At 48.0% G+C, this 15,631-nt stretch overlaps 1 protein-coding gene across 1 annotated transcript; it reads right to left on the bottom strand.

Annotated features, from left to right (window-relative positions):
- Positions 1 to 323: 323 nt before the first annotated feature.
- On the bottom strand, positions 324 to 11,628 carry LOC125515771. The gene is made up of 14 exons (XM_048681271.1): positions 11,392 to 11,628; positions 11,038 to 11,295; positions 10,250 to 10,424; positions 10,073 to 10,130; positions 9,832 to 9,999; positions 3,136 to 3,233; positions 2,957 to 3,015; positions 2,840 to 2,882; positions 1,744 to 1,835; positions 1,420 to 1,658; positions 1,170 to 1,329; positions 878 to 965; positions 758 to 805; positions 324 to 661 (listed from the first exon to the last, which is right to left on the bottom strand). The coding sequence occupies exons 1-14, from the start codon at positions 11,608 to 11,610 to the stop codon at positions 453 to 455; spliced, it is 1,914 nt and encodes a 637-aa protein (XP_048537228.1). The 5' UTR covers positions 11,611 to 11,628; the 3' UTR covers positions 324 to 452.
- Positions 11,629 to 15,631: the final 4,003 nt, after the last annotated feature.

Raw genomic sequence — 15,631 nt, 5'->3', positions numbered from 1 at the left:
TCTAAAATTTAGCGTCGCATGTGATACATTTTTGTTGTGATTTTTAGATTTGCTTTTGTGCTTTCTTGGATACTATAGTCACAATTTTTACCAATATCTCTATATTGATTTGAACTGAAATTGGAAGATGGATATTTGATGGGCTTGCTTTCAAGGTTCATATGACAATTTTTTTTGTTTATTAGTGGGTTCCAGGATAAAATTTTCAACTATGCATGCCCAGTTTACGGAAAATATTTTTTGAAAAGGTGTTTACGGAAATTATACGTCTAGAATACTTTCATTTGTCTACTTTGTCAATACAGGCACTACACAAACACATTGCTAATATCAATTAAAATGCTTACCTTATTAGAAGTATGTTCTTCAAAGGATCTACAAACAACTAGAGAATTTACACCCCAATCATTCTATGCTTCCAAGTTGAACTGGTGAACATTATTAGAGAGACCTCAACACTGGATTTCAAACAACATGGAGCCATGTGAGGCCACCACCGTTGAGATGCCCCCCTTCATCACACTCCATCTCTTTCTACTCCAGACGTCAGTGCAGGTGCACCTTGCCAACTTTCTCCCGACAACCTTTTCTAGATCTGGCACGCTTACAGTGATCTTCCTCCTCGCACTGTCGAGGTTGAAGATGGCCACGTAGATCTCTCCTGCTTCCATGCAAGAAGAAGAATCAGCCAAAGAAAAGGGACGCTTATTCGCCAAGTGTGCATTGGCAAAGAAGCATGCTGCTCAGATAAATGTACCTTTGTCTCCAATTGCTGTCCATGCTCGTGCTCCGGTAGTTTCATTCTCTGTTGCATCAAACAAAAGTGTTACTTAGGTAAAAATAGCGATTAATTTATGGTGAATCGGTGTAGAGTAACTTGTACCTCCTTCCTTGCTGGACCGCATTGTAGCACACAATCCTGAGTAACTGCTTACAAGCTGTCCATTCTCTGTTAGCTCCCAGGCCTGCCATTGTTATCGACAAAAAATGATCAACCATGACTTAAGTTCATTTCCAAAGTTAAATGATCAAATGTCCATTTTTTGGTTATTATGGCAGCTAAATAGCAATTTCATGACACAAATGCTCCACAAATTTCTGCATTTCAGCCTCACTCTACATGGATCCCGTTTCTCTTACCAGGATATCAATGTGTGGGCTGAACTTACCTGCTTTGTATGCCGTTCGCAGGCCGAGAACATGGGAGTTTGGCTCCCTGAGCTTGTTCGCCATGGACTGACAGATGCATCCAAGCAATTATCCTCATTGTCAATACCTGCCAAATGAAACTTTGCTAGGTCTTCCCCATTGCTCATGGTAACTCCATCTCTGTATAACATAATATGTGTGGATCATACATACAAGTCAAAACATTAGTACTGCTTACTTTCATGAATTACTTTGTCGCTGGGCACTTACGATGTTGGCAGAAGTTTCGCTTTGGATATGCAGAATGATGCATTGCCGTTCTGGATTCCATAGCTTCTGCAAATGTGATCTTTTGAGATACTGTACCATCCACTGGCGCTCCTATCGCTGCATGTACCGAGACCAAGAACATTTCCACCATTGTTTGTCACGTCCATCGGATAGCCGGACTTTGAGCGACCGGATTGTTCATCTGGCTTTGAAGCCCTCTCACTATGAATATAACCAAACTGAAAAAAAATACCCACAGGTTAGCTCGTTGTTCAGTATATGTTGCAGCAGGAATCTCAGGACTCCAACTAATATTTAGTTCACCTCCATGTTGTTTCTAGTGTGGTGATTTATCTTCAGTAGAGTAGGGTGGGTAATTAGATTGAATGTGCGATCATCAAGATGCCTCAAGTCCCCTTCATACAGGGGCGGAACTGGGCCTAGGGCAAATGGGGCTATAGCCCCAGGCGTGGCCCATGTAGTAGGCTACCCAGCAGGAATTTTCCCATATATTAGTACACTTGTAGAGGCCCAGCCCCAGGCCTCAGCCCACCGAGCTCTCCAGTTTGGACGATCGCTCCAAAAATTGCTAGCGCCTTGCCCAGATCGCTCCAAAAATCGCCAGCAGCCACGACGCAAGATCGCTCCGATCCTCACGCTTCGTCTCGGTAGATCGACTGAAAAGTCTCACGATGCGCCGCCATCTCTCTCGACTGTTTGAGTCCAGCAGACGCTCGCCCAGGCGGCCGGCGCTCGGAACCGCGGATCTATCGCGTCGTTTGAATAAAGCACTCTCCATGCCTCATCACCTGTGATCCACACCCGATTGAAAAGATAATGCTAAATACCTAGGTTTGTCGTATCATCTAATATTTCCCCCTAGTTCCTTTTTATCAGCTGAAATCAATGAATTGGTGATGTTAAATTGTATTGCTTACTCAATATTATTCCGTCGTTCTTTGTTAACAGGGGGAAAATAGAAATCCAAGATGGAGAGGACCCGGACAGTTTTTTATGACCATGGTATATTATTTTCTTGCTTCCCAAAATTTCATATGAGCAATGACTTGTCTATGTCTAGTTCTTGATTTTAAATACTCAACTTTATGTTACAGCTTCGGGTCCTATTATTGCTTGTGAAGAAACGATGGCCTCAAATGAGACAAGCCTTCATTAATTTGGTACGACTGTTTGTAATGATGCACTTTGTTATATTGATGAGATATTTATTAAATTTGCTCTTATGGTAATAAGAAATTCATATTCTATTCTTAATCTGAATGTGTGGTGGAGTACTTCTAACATGCATTGGTACGTAGAGTATTTGGCATTTTATTTTCTTTAGGTTGTGATATTTGGCATTATTTATAGTGGTTTAGCTTTAGCCCTAGGCTTCGAGAAATTTTGGCTCCGCCTCTGCCTTCATACATGAGTGGTGATTTAGCCATTGACCAAAGTACCATCTGCAAAAATGTGTCCAAAGGTTTCAGCCTTTGGGTTCCAACTTGGAAACAAAGAAGTTGCTTCAACTGCAAACCTGTGTTGTTTGTTCGTCAAATGTAAGGCTAGTGGTTCTGTGAGGGCCCTGATTAGCACCTGTATGAGAGAAAGATCAAACATTTTCGAGCAATTAGTCACACCGATGCACATGAAAAGTAGAACCGAGTCGTGCATTACAAAAGGAAAGTGCCACGAAGTTATGATATGGATGTTCACCTGCATCAGTAAGCCAGCCAAATGGAAGCATGTCTAAGTCTGGCCAAGACCTCCCTCGCAATCCGGGGGCTCCAATCTTATTCGCAGCAGCAAACGATCTATGTATTATATGATCCGGGGTTAAAAAGAAGATAAAATAAACCAAATTTTACTAGAAATTACAATTATAATATATCTAGAATTGTTTTTTTTTGAACCGGGCGTAACCCCTTTCCATTACTTTCATAACGGAAATACAACAGTTCAACAACTACCCAGGAGACCAAAGAAAGGGGAACGCGAGTTCAAGCATCCCTGGGAAACCCACGATGAACACCCGTCATCGGGCAGTTCACCGCGGGGGAAAACCCAGTGACACCAACATAACCACTACACGCACATAAAAGCAACAGGCTGATCAAAGTTTTATGCTCACGCAGGAGCTGAATACCACACACACCACCAGACACCAGGACCCCAAAAGGTAAATCCGAGACAGATGAACCGCGATCAGGAGGAAACGGGATGTAGCGGAGCTTCTCTTCTGCCATCCGCATCTTTCAGTTGCATCCTCCCCCTGGCGCCGCACAGATACGCATCATGTTCGAGGCATTGATCCTCAGCATCTTAGCTCCACACTCCATTGCTTCACGATCTTCGCCCCTCATCAGACCTGCCCAATATGTGATATAACCACTATTAGGTTTAGAATATTTTGGATGAAGTGCCGTACCCTCCAGGGGTGGCTTTTGTATTATATTTATAAGAGAATACATGTATAATTAGAAGGCAATACAATATAAGAGACCGTGTATAACTACAATTCTAACACCCTCCCTCAATCTCAACTGTGTTCCGCATGTTGAGATTGTGCCGACAGTTCTCAAACAAAGGTAATGGCAACGGCTTGGTGAAGATGTCTGCAAGTTGATCTTTAGAGGAGGTGAACTTGATCTGGAGTAGTTTCTGTGCAACACGTTCTCTGACAAAGTGGTAATCAACCTCGATGTGTTTTGTTCGCGCATGAAATACCGGATTGGAAGAAAGGTATGTAGCGCCAATATTATCACACCAAAGAATCGGTGGCTGTCGCTGAGGTACTCGCAGCTCACGAAGCAAAGACTGTACCCAAATAAGTTCTGCAGTTGCATTAGCCACAGCCTTATACTCAGCCTCTGTACTGCTGCGAGATACCGTGGCCTGCTTGCGGGCACTCCAAGCAATCAAGTTAGAGCCAAAAAAGACTGCATATCCCCCCGTGGATCGCCGATCATCAGGATTGCCTGCCCAGTCTGCATCGGAAAAAGCAGAAAGAACGCCAGAGGTAGCAGGCCGAAGATGCAATCCATAAGAGGCTGTCAGGCGAACATAACGAAGTATGCGCTTGACTGCTGTACGATGTGAGTCGCGAGGTGCATGCAGATATTGGCAAACACGATTGACCGCAAAGGCAATATCTGGTCTGGTGATAGTGAGATACTGTAGGCCACCAACAAGACTACGATACTCAGTAGCATCATCAGGAGATAGAAGATCACCATGAACAGCAGAAAGCTTGTCAGTAGCAGACATGGGTGTGGAGGAGGGGTTGCACTTGAGCATACCAACACGACGTAAGAGGTCCAAGGAATACTTCTTCTGAGTGAGGTAAAGTCCATCAGAAGTGTGAGCAACCTCCAATCCTAGGAAATAATGAAGCTTTCCAAGGTCCTTAATAGCAAACTCAGAACGAAGAGCTGACAGAAGACGATCAGCAGCATGCACCGAGGAACTGACAAGAATGATGTCATCAACATAAACCAGAAGATAGACGGTGACATCGGAGTGCTGGAAAAGGAACAATGATGTATCAGCCGTCGATGGAAGAAAACCATGAGCATGGAGAGCAGTCGCAAGACGAGCATGCCAAGCACGGGGAGCCTGCTTCAGACCATAGAGTGCTTTGTCCAAGCGACAAAGGTGATGAGGATGATCAGAATCAACAAAACCTGGGGGCTGCCTCATATAAACTTCCTCCTCTAATACACCATGAAGAAAAGCATTCTGGACATCTAATTGTCGGAGAGACCAGCCACGTGTAACTGCCAGAGATAACAAGAGACGGATGGTAGTGGGTTTGACAACTGGACTGAAAGTATCCTCATAGTCAAGACCATGGCGTTGTTTGAAACCTTTAGCAACCAGACGTGCCTTGTAGCGCTCAATGGATCCATCAGAATGCTTCTTCACTTTAAACACCCATTTGGAGTCAATGATATTAACACCAGGAGGAGGAGGAACCAAACGCCATGTTTTATTTTGAAGTAGAGCATGGTACTCTTGTTCCATGGCAGTCCGCCAGTGTGGAATACTCATAGCAGCTTGATAATGTCGGGGTTCAGACGTGGGATCCGAGACTGCATGAGCCATACAGGTTGCAAGCCAGGCAACCGTGCCATCAGTACGCTTCTTGGGACAAAAAACGCCACTGCGACTGCGAGTGTGAGGTCTTGAGATCACAGGAGCCGGAGCAGGTGGTGGCATTGTTGCTTGTACAGGAGATAGAGCAGGCGTGGCAACTGGAGATGAAATACCGGACGAATCACCAGAAGAAACACTAGGCGACGACTCAGGCATCACATGCGGTGACCAGGTCCCATGTGCAGACTGCTCAGCTGAAGTGGACAGTCGAGGCGGTGGCGACCCAACGAGTGACGAAGGCCCAGGCGTGGATGGTCCAGCAGATGAGGAGGCCCGAGGTCTGGGCGTCCCAGCTGGTGAGGAGGCCCCGTGTGGGGGCAACCTAGCTGGCGATGAGGCCCCATGCGGGGGCGGGCCAGTCGGTGTCCCAGGCGGGGAAGACCCGCACGACAAGGAGTGCCCAAGCTCCTGTGACATGCCGGTGCCATCAGCATGGATGGGACTACGTGCATGTGTACGCATGTTGCAAATAGGACTGTTTTGAGAGTCCAAATCATCCAGAAGTTCAAGTCGAGCGCCGCGACTAGTACCTGCACCATGATTAGACAACAAAAGAGGCGAGTATGCAACATCTTCAAATTGGTCAGAAGAAAAATTGGTGGGACGCAAGGACTGTGGTACGTCAGATGATGTGGAAAGATTGGAAAACGGAAGAGTTCTTATCAAAGATGACATCACGCGAGATATAGACTCTATTAGTGGGTACATGCAGACACTTATAGCCTTTGTGAAGAGAACTATAGCCAAGAAAAACACACTTCTTTGAGCGGAACTCAAGCTTACGACTATTGTAGGGACGGAGATGTGGCCAACAAGCACACCCAAACACCTTGAGAAAAGTGTAGTTAGGAACTTCTTTAAGGAAGACTTCAAGAGGAGTTTTCAAATTAAGCACACGCGTAGGGAGACGGTTAATAAGAAAACAGGAAGTAGAGAAGGCATCACTCCAAAAACGGAAAGGAACCGAAGCATGAGCAAGCAAGGTTAGACCAGTTTCCACAATATGACGGTGTTTGCGTTCAGCAGCACCATTTTGCTGATGTGTATGAGGGCAAGACAGACGATGAGAAATCCCAAGCTTCTGAAAAAAAGTGTTGAGATTACGATATTCACCCCCCCAGTCCGATTGAACATGTATAATTTTATGCTTGAGAAGTCGTTCAACATGTGATTGAAACTGAATGAATATATTGAACACATCAGACTTGCGCTTAAGAAGATAAAACCATGTTAAGCGACTATAAGCATCAATGAAACTGACATAATAGTTATGACCACTAACAGAGGTTTGGGCAGGGCCCCATACATCCGAAAACACAATCTCTAGAGGGTTATTGACAACTCGACTCGACGAAGAAAACGGAAGCTGATGACTCTTGCCCTGTTGGCAGGCATCACACACTGCTATTTCTTTATTACTAGACACCATGGGAAGTTCATGCCGATGAAGAACATGACGCACTATTGGAGTAGCCGGATGACCAAGACGGGAATGCCACTGAGACGACGAAACACGAACCCCACTGAAGACTTGAGACATGTGTGGCAGATCCAAAGAGTAGAGACCACCACGATAGCGACCTCTAAGAAGTATGTCCCGTGTTGCTCGGTCCTTTATAAAAAAATAGAAAGGGTGAAATTCAACAGAGACATTATTATCATAAGTAAGTCGAGGGACAGACAAAAGATTACGCGTGACAGTTGGAACTCGTAGAACATTAGAGAGTTGAAGTTGACGAGATGTAGATGTGGGAATAGAGGTTTGACCAATATGAGAGATATGCATACCTGACCTGTTTGCTGTATGAACCTTGTCATGGCCCTGGTAGGGCTCATACGCACCAAGCTTGTTGAGCTCGCTCGTTAGATGGTCCGTAGCACCGGTGTCCATGTACCAGCTAGGATCAACCGGGTAGGAAGAGGTGTGCCCTTGTGTCGCCATGGCTGCTTGATGCTCATTGTTGCGCCCATCATTGCCAATGCCAAGAAAATCACGCTTGAAGCGTTTATGACAGCGGGAGGCGAGGTGACCGGGAATGCCGCACAACTGACAAGGAGGACGGTTGCCCTGGTTGCCACACACTGGACAGCCCGAGCGAGAGGAGCCACCTTGGCCTCCTTAGCGACCACCATTGGCGCCATTGGTAGCCGGCGCCTGATGCTGTGGTGGGGTAGTAAGAAGAGGTGGCTTGCCGGTGGTGCGGTTGTTGGGACGACCACCAGAGTTGGAGCGAGCGCCACCTCGGTACGCCGCATTGACAGAGGAAGTATCATGGTAGACCTCTGCAGACCGACGAGTCTCGATGCGTTGTTCCGTTCCAAGAAGACGAGCATAGAGATCGCGAGGAGCAATCGGTGTCTCACGGCCATGGACCGCCTCAACAAGAGAGTCATAGTCACTATCAAGACCGTTGAGCACATATGAAGTAAACTCCTCATCGCCGAGCGGTTTGCCAATGGAGGTGAGCGTATCGGCGAGAGACTTGATTTTGTTGAAGTACACCGAGGCCGGGAGATCCCGTTTCTTCAAATCCTGGAGTTGACCACGAATCGCCATAGAGCGCGTTGTGGACTGAGATGCAAAACTCCCATCAAGAATGGACCACGCATCCTGAGACGTGGTGGCAAAGAGAACCATGCCGGACACAGCATCGGTGAGAGAGGACCGGATGGCGGAGAGGATCGCTTGATCTTGGGCCATCCAGGCTCGGTACGCCGAGTTGAGCACCGTGACATGAGTACCGGCAGTGGTAGTCTGTGAGACGAATTGTGCGGGGCAAGGCAATGTCCCATCAATAAAACCCTCGAGATAATGGCTGCGAAGGAGAGGTTGGAGCTGCGCACGCCAGTAGAGGTAGTTATCAGCCGAGAGCTTGATGGTGAGAAGATGGCCGAAGTGAAACGGAGGCGGCAGAGGCGCCTCGCCTGCCGGCTGGACTGCGAGGTCGGGTAGAGCCGAGGCAGGCATGGACCGTCCGATCTGGGAGTTGGCATAGGCCCTCCCCCCGTGGTTGACGATGGACGATGCAACAGGTCCGTTGGAGTAGCTAGGCAGGAGCTGCCCGATCTGGGAGTTGAGCCCTCCGTGGTTGATGATGGCAGACGAGGCAGACCCAGTGAGGGGGAGTGCCGGCGTGACGGTGTTGGTGTTGAAGAAAGCATGGCCCGGCAGCTGAGAGAACATTGGGCCAGCAGCAACCGTCCCGATCGGGAACGATGGGAACAACGCGGACGTCCCAGCAGCAGTTGTGACGCCGGCAAGCAGCGTCGAGAGGGTTGCAGGAAGAGAAAACCCAGACGAGGAGCTTGAGGAGGGGGCGGTAGTGGAGGACATCGCGGCAGCGGCGGCGGCTGTAGCGGCGGCAGCGGAAGCGTGAGTTAATCACGACCTAATCTGATACCATATTAGGTTTAGAATATTTTGGATGAAGTGCCGTACCCTCCAGAGGTGGCTTTTGTATTATATTTATAAGAGAATACATGTACAATTAGAAGGCAATACAATATAAGAGACCGTGTATAACTACAATTCTAACATTGTGGGTGGCGGAATCACGCAGCCGGGCGCCGGCAGGTGGTCGCGGCGGATCAAGGACCAGCTCGCCTGGCGGTCATGGTGATAGCCCAGCAAAGTGCAGCTAAGCCAAAAGTATAGAACTTCTCTCCCTCTGGAAGGAAGCTATAGCACCAGGAAAAATATTGCCAAATGTTATTCGGACAGCAGTCCGTGCCCAACACGCATCCCACAGTCCTCCACATGACCCTAGCAACCGGGCATGTGAAGAAGAGATGTCGGGATGTCTCTCAGTTATCACAAAAGGAACAGGAGGGATTCCCCAGCCAATTTCGCCTCCTCATCACATCCCTGGTCAGAATAGAATCTTGAAAAAGTTGCCACAAGAAAATTTGAATCTTAAGCGGGATTTTGGCTTGCCAAATTCATTTGTAGTTACACCCAGCCAAGTTTCGTTCCAGGTATTCATATATGGATTTGGTAGAGAATTTGTTCTTTCTCCCCAAGGACCACACAATTTGGTCAGGTTCGTCAGAGATCGGCCATAGGGATACCACATTACTCATATTCCTTCACTGCTCCAGCAAGGGAGGATGGAGGCGCCTTCGAAAAAAGTTATCATCTACACCATTTTTAAACTTAGCGACCGTAATCCCTTGATCGTTACAGATGTTGTAAAGCTCAGGAAATTTGACACGCAATGGAGTTTCACCATCGATACAATCTGTTTAAATGGAATCTACCTGGCGACATCGAAATGTGGGCGAACATCTTTCCAGCTGTCCCAGTCATCTCCTGTTACCCTGTACATGTCAACATGTTGTGTGATATTCTCAGCTAATGCTGGAGTGACAGCGGTTCCGGGGGAGATGGATAGGACGACTGGTCTCTCAAGCTCTTTCAGGATCTGCAAAACGCAATGTGTAGTATTTCCCATTAATTGATCTCAATAGATCGCCAATTCTGATGTAGCTAATTCTAGAATGGAGGGTCACAATCTCTTTCGGGCTATAATCCGTGCCAAAGATGCAATCTAGCTTCACTGCAAGCAGAACAGTTTTGTGAATTATGTTACCATTTGCTGAGATTTTCAGTTCTATACTACAATTCGCTTCTGAAATTCAGAATAATAGCTGAAATTTAGTATGATGTTTTGTTTACCGAAATTGACGCCCCAGTCGGCATACTGTCGGTAGAGAGACCTTAGGAATGCTCGTCCAGCTCCAAGGTACGTATTTACACTCATAAATCCTTTCGGCATCCACGCACATGTCCTGTGGGTGAGGCCTATGTCACGTGTCCTCCATTGTCGGCCATTCTCTACATAGGCTTTTCCCTAAATAAAAATTGCAAAAAACCCACTAAGATCTCTTTCTTTTATGGTTCTAACAAGGTAACTTACTCCGCTTAAGCAACTACTACTGTCATGATGAGAAATTTCAAGACGATGCTCGATCTTACTTTCTAAGAGGTAAGGAGATGGATAGTAATAATTACCGAACAATAATAATTGGATAGTAATAATACTAAGTAATTATAATATTTTTGGGGGGAAGTAAATGTAATATTGAGCATGCTAAGCATGTTTAGCACTAAACATCAAATCAACATAGGTTGTTAGATGGACATGGATGAGCGGGTGAGATCCGTTGGATCTCCAAAATTCGCTCTTTTATACTAGAATTAGAAAGAATGGTGATCTATAGAATTAGAGAATAGATAGATAGCAACATACGAAAATATTCATATATTTTTGGGCGTTAAAGATTGTATCAAGATACTGCAAAATGATAACTACAAAAAAACTTCAAGACGAAGCAAAGTTCAGCTATTCCAGAAGACCACGTGAAACATGTGGTAAGCAATCCAAACCTAAAGACAAAAACAGCTACTACTTCAGAAGTAACAATAAAAGAAAAGAAAAAAGGAATCAAGATGGAGAGGAGTACCGTGCGGGCGTCGAGGATGGGCGTGTTGGCGTTGACGGCCTGGGTGCTGATCCCATTCATGAGGTGGATGCCAAACTTCAAGCCCATGGCATGGACCTTATCAGCGATCGGCCTGAACCCTCCGCCGCCTCGGCCCGACGGGAACCTCCGGGGGTCAGGGTACGGGCGCCCCCACCGGTCCATGCTGTCGAAGCCGTACGCGCCCACCCCCGAGCCGGCGGCGATCCTCCGGTACCACAGGAAGTCTATCACTGCGTACTGCGTGCACGGTGCATCATCTAATGTTATGTCATGCCGCAACAGAGAAAAAAATGTCTTATGATCTATGAAACTATGGACCGGATTGTCACCTACCTGGTATCCATGCGGGAGCAGCCTGTTGGCCATGATCCGCGCGTTGTCGAGGAACGCAGCCTCGTCGATGATCCACGAGAAGGAGTCGTACGAGTTCCAGCCCCTCGGCGGCAGCGCGGTGAGCTGCTGCCGGCGGCCATCTCGGGCTGAGCCAGCCGTGGGCGCGGCTGACCAGATCAGGGACGTGAGGAGGAGGGCGACGCAGAGCATGCCGGCCATGGAGATGAGGTGTGGGCGGCTTTCAGCTGTGTGCTGTGCTGCGAGCAGGGTCGGCCGCGGCAGGCAATTATAGCGAAGCGGTTGGGGCTGTGGACTGGTGGTGGAGTGAGGTGGAGATCGGGTCACATGAATGCATGCACGCATGCAGGTTTGGAGGGACGGTGAGAGCATCTTCAATAGGCGTCCAAAAAAAGCTTCGCGCATTAAAAATTTATTTTTTTTGGCGCCGTGCAGCTCCAGCTAGGGCTGGACGCTCGAGCGAGATTTTTAGCTTGACCCGAAACTCGCTCCAGCTCGGCCCGACTCAGCTCGGCCCGGCATGGATATAGGTCGAGCCGAGCTGTGAAATTCGACTCGTTCGGCGACCGAGCCGAGCCTATTTCCGCTTGGTCCAGCTCGGATGGCCCGTTTAGCAGCCCAGTTTTTTTAAGAAATTTGCAGCCCAGTGTATACACTAAGGAGCCTACGGAACAGCCCAAGCCCACTACGAAGCACCTCTGACTAACCCTAGCGAGTGCATGGACGATATGCCGGCACCCCTGACTTTCCCCGGTGCGCCGCCGCTCTCACCATGACCTGACGAAGTCGTCGTCCTCCTTGCCGTACCAGATGTTGGATGGCTCTCTCTCTCTCGGCACCGCCGGCAGACGCGCCCGTTCGGCGCCGCGGCGGACGTCGTCTTCGTCGCTCCCGAGGTTCATCGCCAAGCTCGCCGCAGTCCCTAGTGTCCTCCGCCCCAAGCACAAGCAGGTATGACTTCCATGGCTCCTTCCGGCAGCGCGCACGCACTCCCACCGACGGCTAGCACGCACACTTCAGGCATGCACTAGCACTAGTTGACTCATGCACGCATGCACTGCAGCAATGGCACATTGCATCGGCGCGCACACATACAGTAGGGCACCCACGAGCCGCTCGGTCTGAACCGAGCCAGATGCAAGACGAGCCGAGTCTCCAAAAGCAGGCTCGTTCAACTAGTGAGCCGAGCCGAGCTTAGCTCGTTCATGGCGAGTCAAAGGCAGGCTCGGATCAAGCTCGGCTCGGTTCGGCTCGTGTCCAGCCCTAGCTCCAGCAGAAGCTGTAGCGCTAAAAGTTTTTGGACGCGCGCTGAAAAACGCTATCACGCGCAACATATTTTGAGCGCCGGATTGCGCGTGCTTCATAATTTGCACTGTCTGTTATTTGGGCGCGCGTTTTTTGGCGCCTGCCAAAGAAAGTTGGTACCCGGCCGAGTCCATTTCAAATCCATCTGGCCGCTGACGCATTGTCCAACGTGGATACGGCCGGTGATCCTTGCCATGGCCATCGATCTCGTGATCGTATCATCACCATCGCCTATTTTTTATTCGGCACAAAATCCTCTTCAAAAGATAATGAAAATTATTAGCAGGGTTTAATTGCATTCTAAGGTAGATCTATTTTTATTCGCCTCAATCTTTTGGATTACAAGAATATTGCGGAATTTAATAGCAATCCATCTGGATGAGGCTCACGCCCCCTGACCACGCGAGGGTACTGCAGCATACCAAGCATAGGCATTCACATACCGGTAGACTAAAAATCTGATTTCAAGCGCCACTCAAGCACCGACATCATTGGATTTGACCACCAAAGGCCATATCCTAGGCTTTTATCTTGAGCAAGCAGTCTAAGCAAATCTGAGCAATGCCTTCAACAAGATAACGGCACAAAAACATCACTATTGCCAGGTATAACAAACTTAGGCCAGACCAAGGCTCTCATCCCAGAGTTTGTCAAAGTCAATCATATGTTGTCACTATCACTTTTTCGCGATCTCAACAGATACATGCTTTGGCTAGAAAATGGACCACCGTCGCTAGACAACCAGACCAGCTAAAACCGTCATCCGTAGATTGCATATCACTGCCAAAAGCATCCACGAAATCTGAAGAAGACCTTCCGATGGCCACCACAATACTCAGTGAGGCCTCCACTGCAAGCTGGAGTGGTCACCAAAATTGACGGTCGTCGCCTACCTGGAAGCTTCTCACACCCCTCAAGGTACCACCAGCATGTGGGTGCCACGAATGAAGGTCCCCTAGCCCCATGGCTGGGTGAAGGTCTAGGCCCGAGCAAACCCAACTTGGCCACCAGCCCCCGGCCGGGAACGGTGAACACCCCAAGAAGCGTGTGTGATAAGTCGTGATAATGCACAAGATTGAAATTTCATAATCTTGTGCGTTGTCTAGCAAACACTTAAAATGAATTGTGTGTGATGACTTGGAGCATCACATGCGTTGCGTAATATTTTCTCCAGGTAACTCTTGTGTGATAATTCATGAGAGCGCATACAATTGTGTGGTGAGAATTGTGTGCTCTACTAGCCACACAATTGAATTAATGGAACTATGTGCGATAGTGAGAACAATCGCTCACAATTTTATCATATGGATCGTGTGAGATCTAGAGCTACCTGAAGATATAAGATCGACGAAACCTAGAGCCAGAAGAGTAAACCTTCCATATGCACATACCAAGAAGGTAAACAAAAATATAAACGACTCTGGATAACCATTAATAAGACTCCATTAATTACATCAACTAATAGCTAGGGAGGAAAGTATCAACATATATGGAGTATATATATAAGCAAACTCAACAACAAAGATATACTACTCTACTCCTTCTTCTTCTTGGATGTCGCTTTCGCGCCATTGTCTTGGTGAGGATACTTCTTGCCGCTTATTGTCGGCTTCTTGTCGCCGTCATCGTCATTATCACTGTCATCAAAGTCGTCATCGCCGCCATCACTTCCATCGACATCCTCGTCGTCCTCCTCCTCCTCCTCATCTTCTTCTTCATGGTTCTCTGGGTGCTCCTCCTCCGAGTCGGTCTCTGATGGCTCCTTTGGCCCTTCCATGAACTCAATATATTCGAGGTCGTCAGAGCTGTAGAGGCTAGAGGGTGGTGTGGATTGCGGTCCCAATGAATCCTCACTTACATCAGGACTGCAGATGTCGTCGTCACTGGAGGAGTACTGGTTCCATGGCCCTTTCCGGGAGGCCATGGCTGCGATGGGAGAGATTGCAAGAGAGAGTGTGTGAGAGCGCGGGGATGAAGAAGGAAGGAATGACAATTAAATCGATGATTAGCATATTATATAGGCGCATTAGAGGGTGGTCAGAATTTGGATATAATTAACTACATTTAGTACCACCGACTACGCACACGGTTTTGCATATTCACACGTGCGTTAACCTAGGAATGGGGCGGTTTTAATTGGGAATTTTAGTGTCGGTTGTTGATTGGTTTCCTTTGGTTGGGCTATAATGGGCAGAAAAGGCTAACTGGGCTGGGGTGGTGTGGGTGTAGCAGAGAACGAGTTGGATTGAGTTGGTGCGGGTTGACGATGAATGAGAAAATTGGTTTAGACGACACCATGGGTTCAACCCGTGAGTGCACCCGCTCAACCCAGCCACATGCTCCTCTTCCCGTTCCCAGCGCTATCTAGTGTTCCATGGCCACAACCCTTCATCCACAGTGACGCTAGCACCACCTATATCTCCTGCTACTCACCACACCCCACTTCCCTCCTCTGCCTTCAACACCATCATCCTCTGCACTGCAGTGACGCCCCGCCGGACCATCGCTACTCCGATGTTCATTAGACTACACTACACTTTGTAAAGAGCAGAGACCGCTATTGTAAACTGAAAAGAACAAACAATGCACTTTGTGATTTGCACACCATAAAGACAAGGATTAACCCAGAACAAGAATAGATAATAGAGAACGCCGTAAAGACGGGATAGGAACCTCCTTGAGCCATGGGGCCAAAGGAGACTGCTCCTCCACCATAGTGGGGCCATGGGGCCAAAGGAGCCTACGTGGAGTGTGGTTGTTGGCAAAGAGTTGTCGAGCTCCAGCCGGGGGCTCACTTTATGGCATCCACCCATAGAGGGCTGGTCTCCTATCGCGGTCGGGTCTTTTGACTAGGCCACGCGATCATGCTTTGGCGCGTAGCGATGTGGGATGCTACTTGTGAGCTGCGTTGAGATTT

This window comes from Triticum urartu, chromosome 6, assembly GCF_003073215.2.
Source record: "Triticum urartu cultivar G1812 chromosome 6, Tu2.1, whole genome shotgun sequence".
NCBI classification, from domain to species: domain Eukaryota; kingdom Viridiplantae; phylum Streptophyta; class Magnoliopsida; order Poales; family Poaceae; genus Triticum; species Triticum urartu.
This window is presented reverse-complemented; position numbering and strand designations above follow the sequence as displayed.

Coding starts and splice junctions, on each gene's coding strand:
- LOC125515771 (XM_048681271.1), bottom strand. CDS start 11,610: ATGGCCGGCATGCTCTGCGTCGCCCTCCTCCTCACGTCCCTGATCTGG. Junction 3,234..9,831: donor CCACATTTCGATGTCGCCAG/GTAGATTCCATT, acceptor TATAATACATAG/ATCGTTTGCTGCTGCGAATA. Junction 966..1,169: donor GCGAACGGCATACAAAGCAG/GTAAGTTCAGCC, acceptor TAACAATGGCAG/GCCTGGGAGCTAACAGAGAA.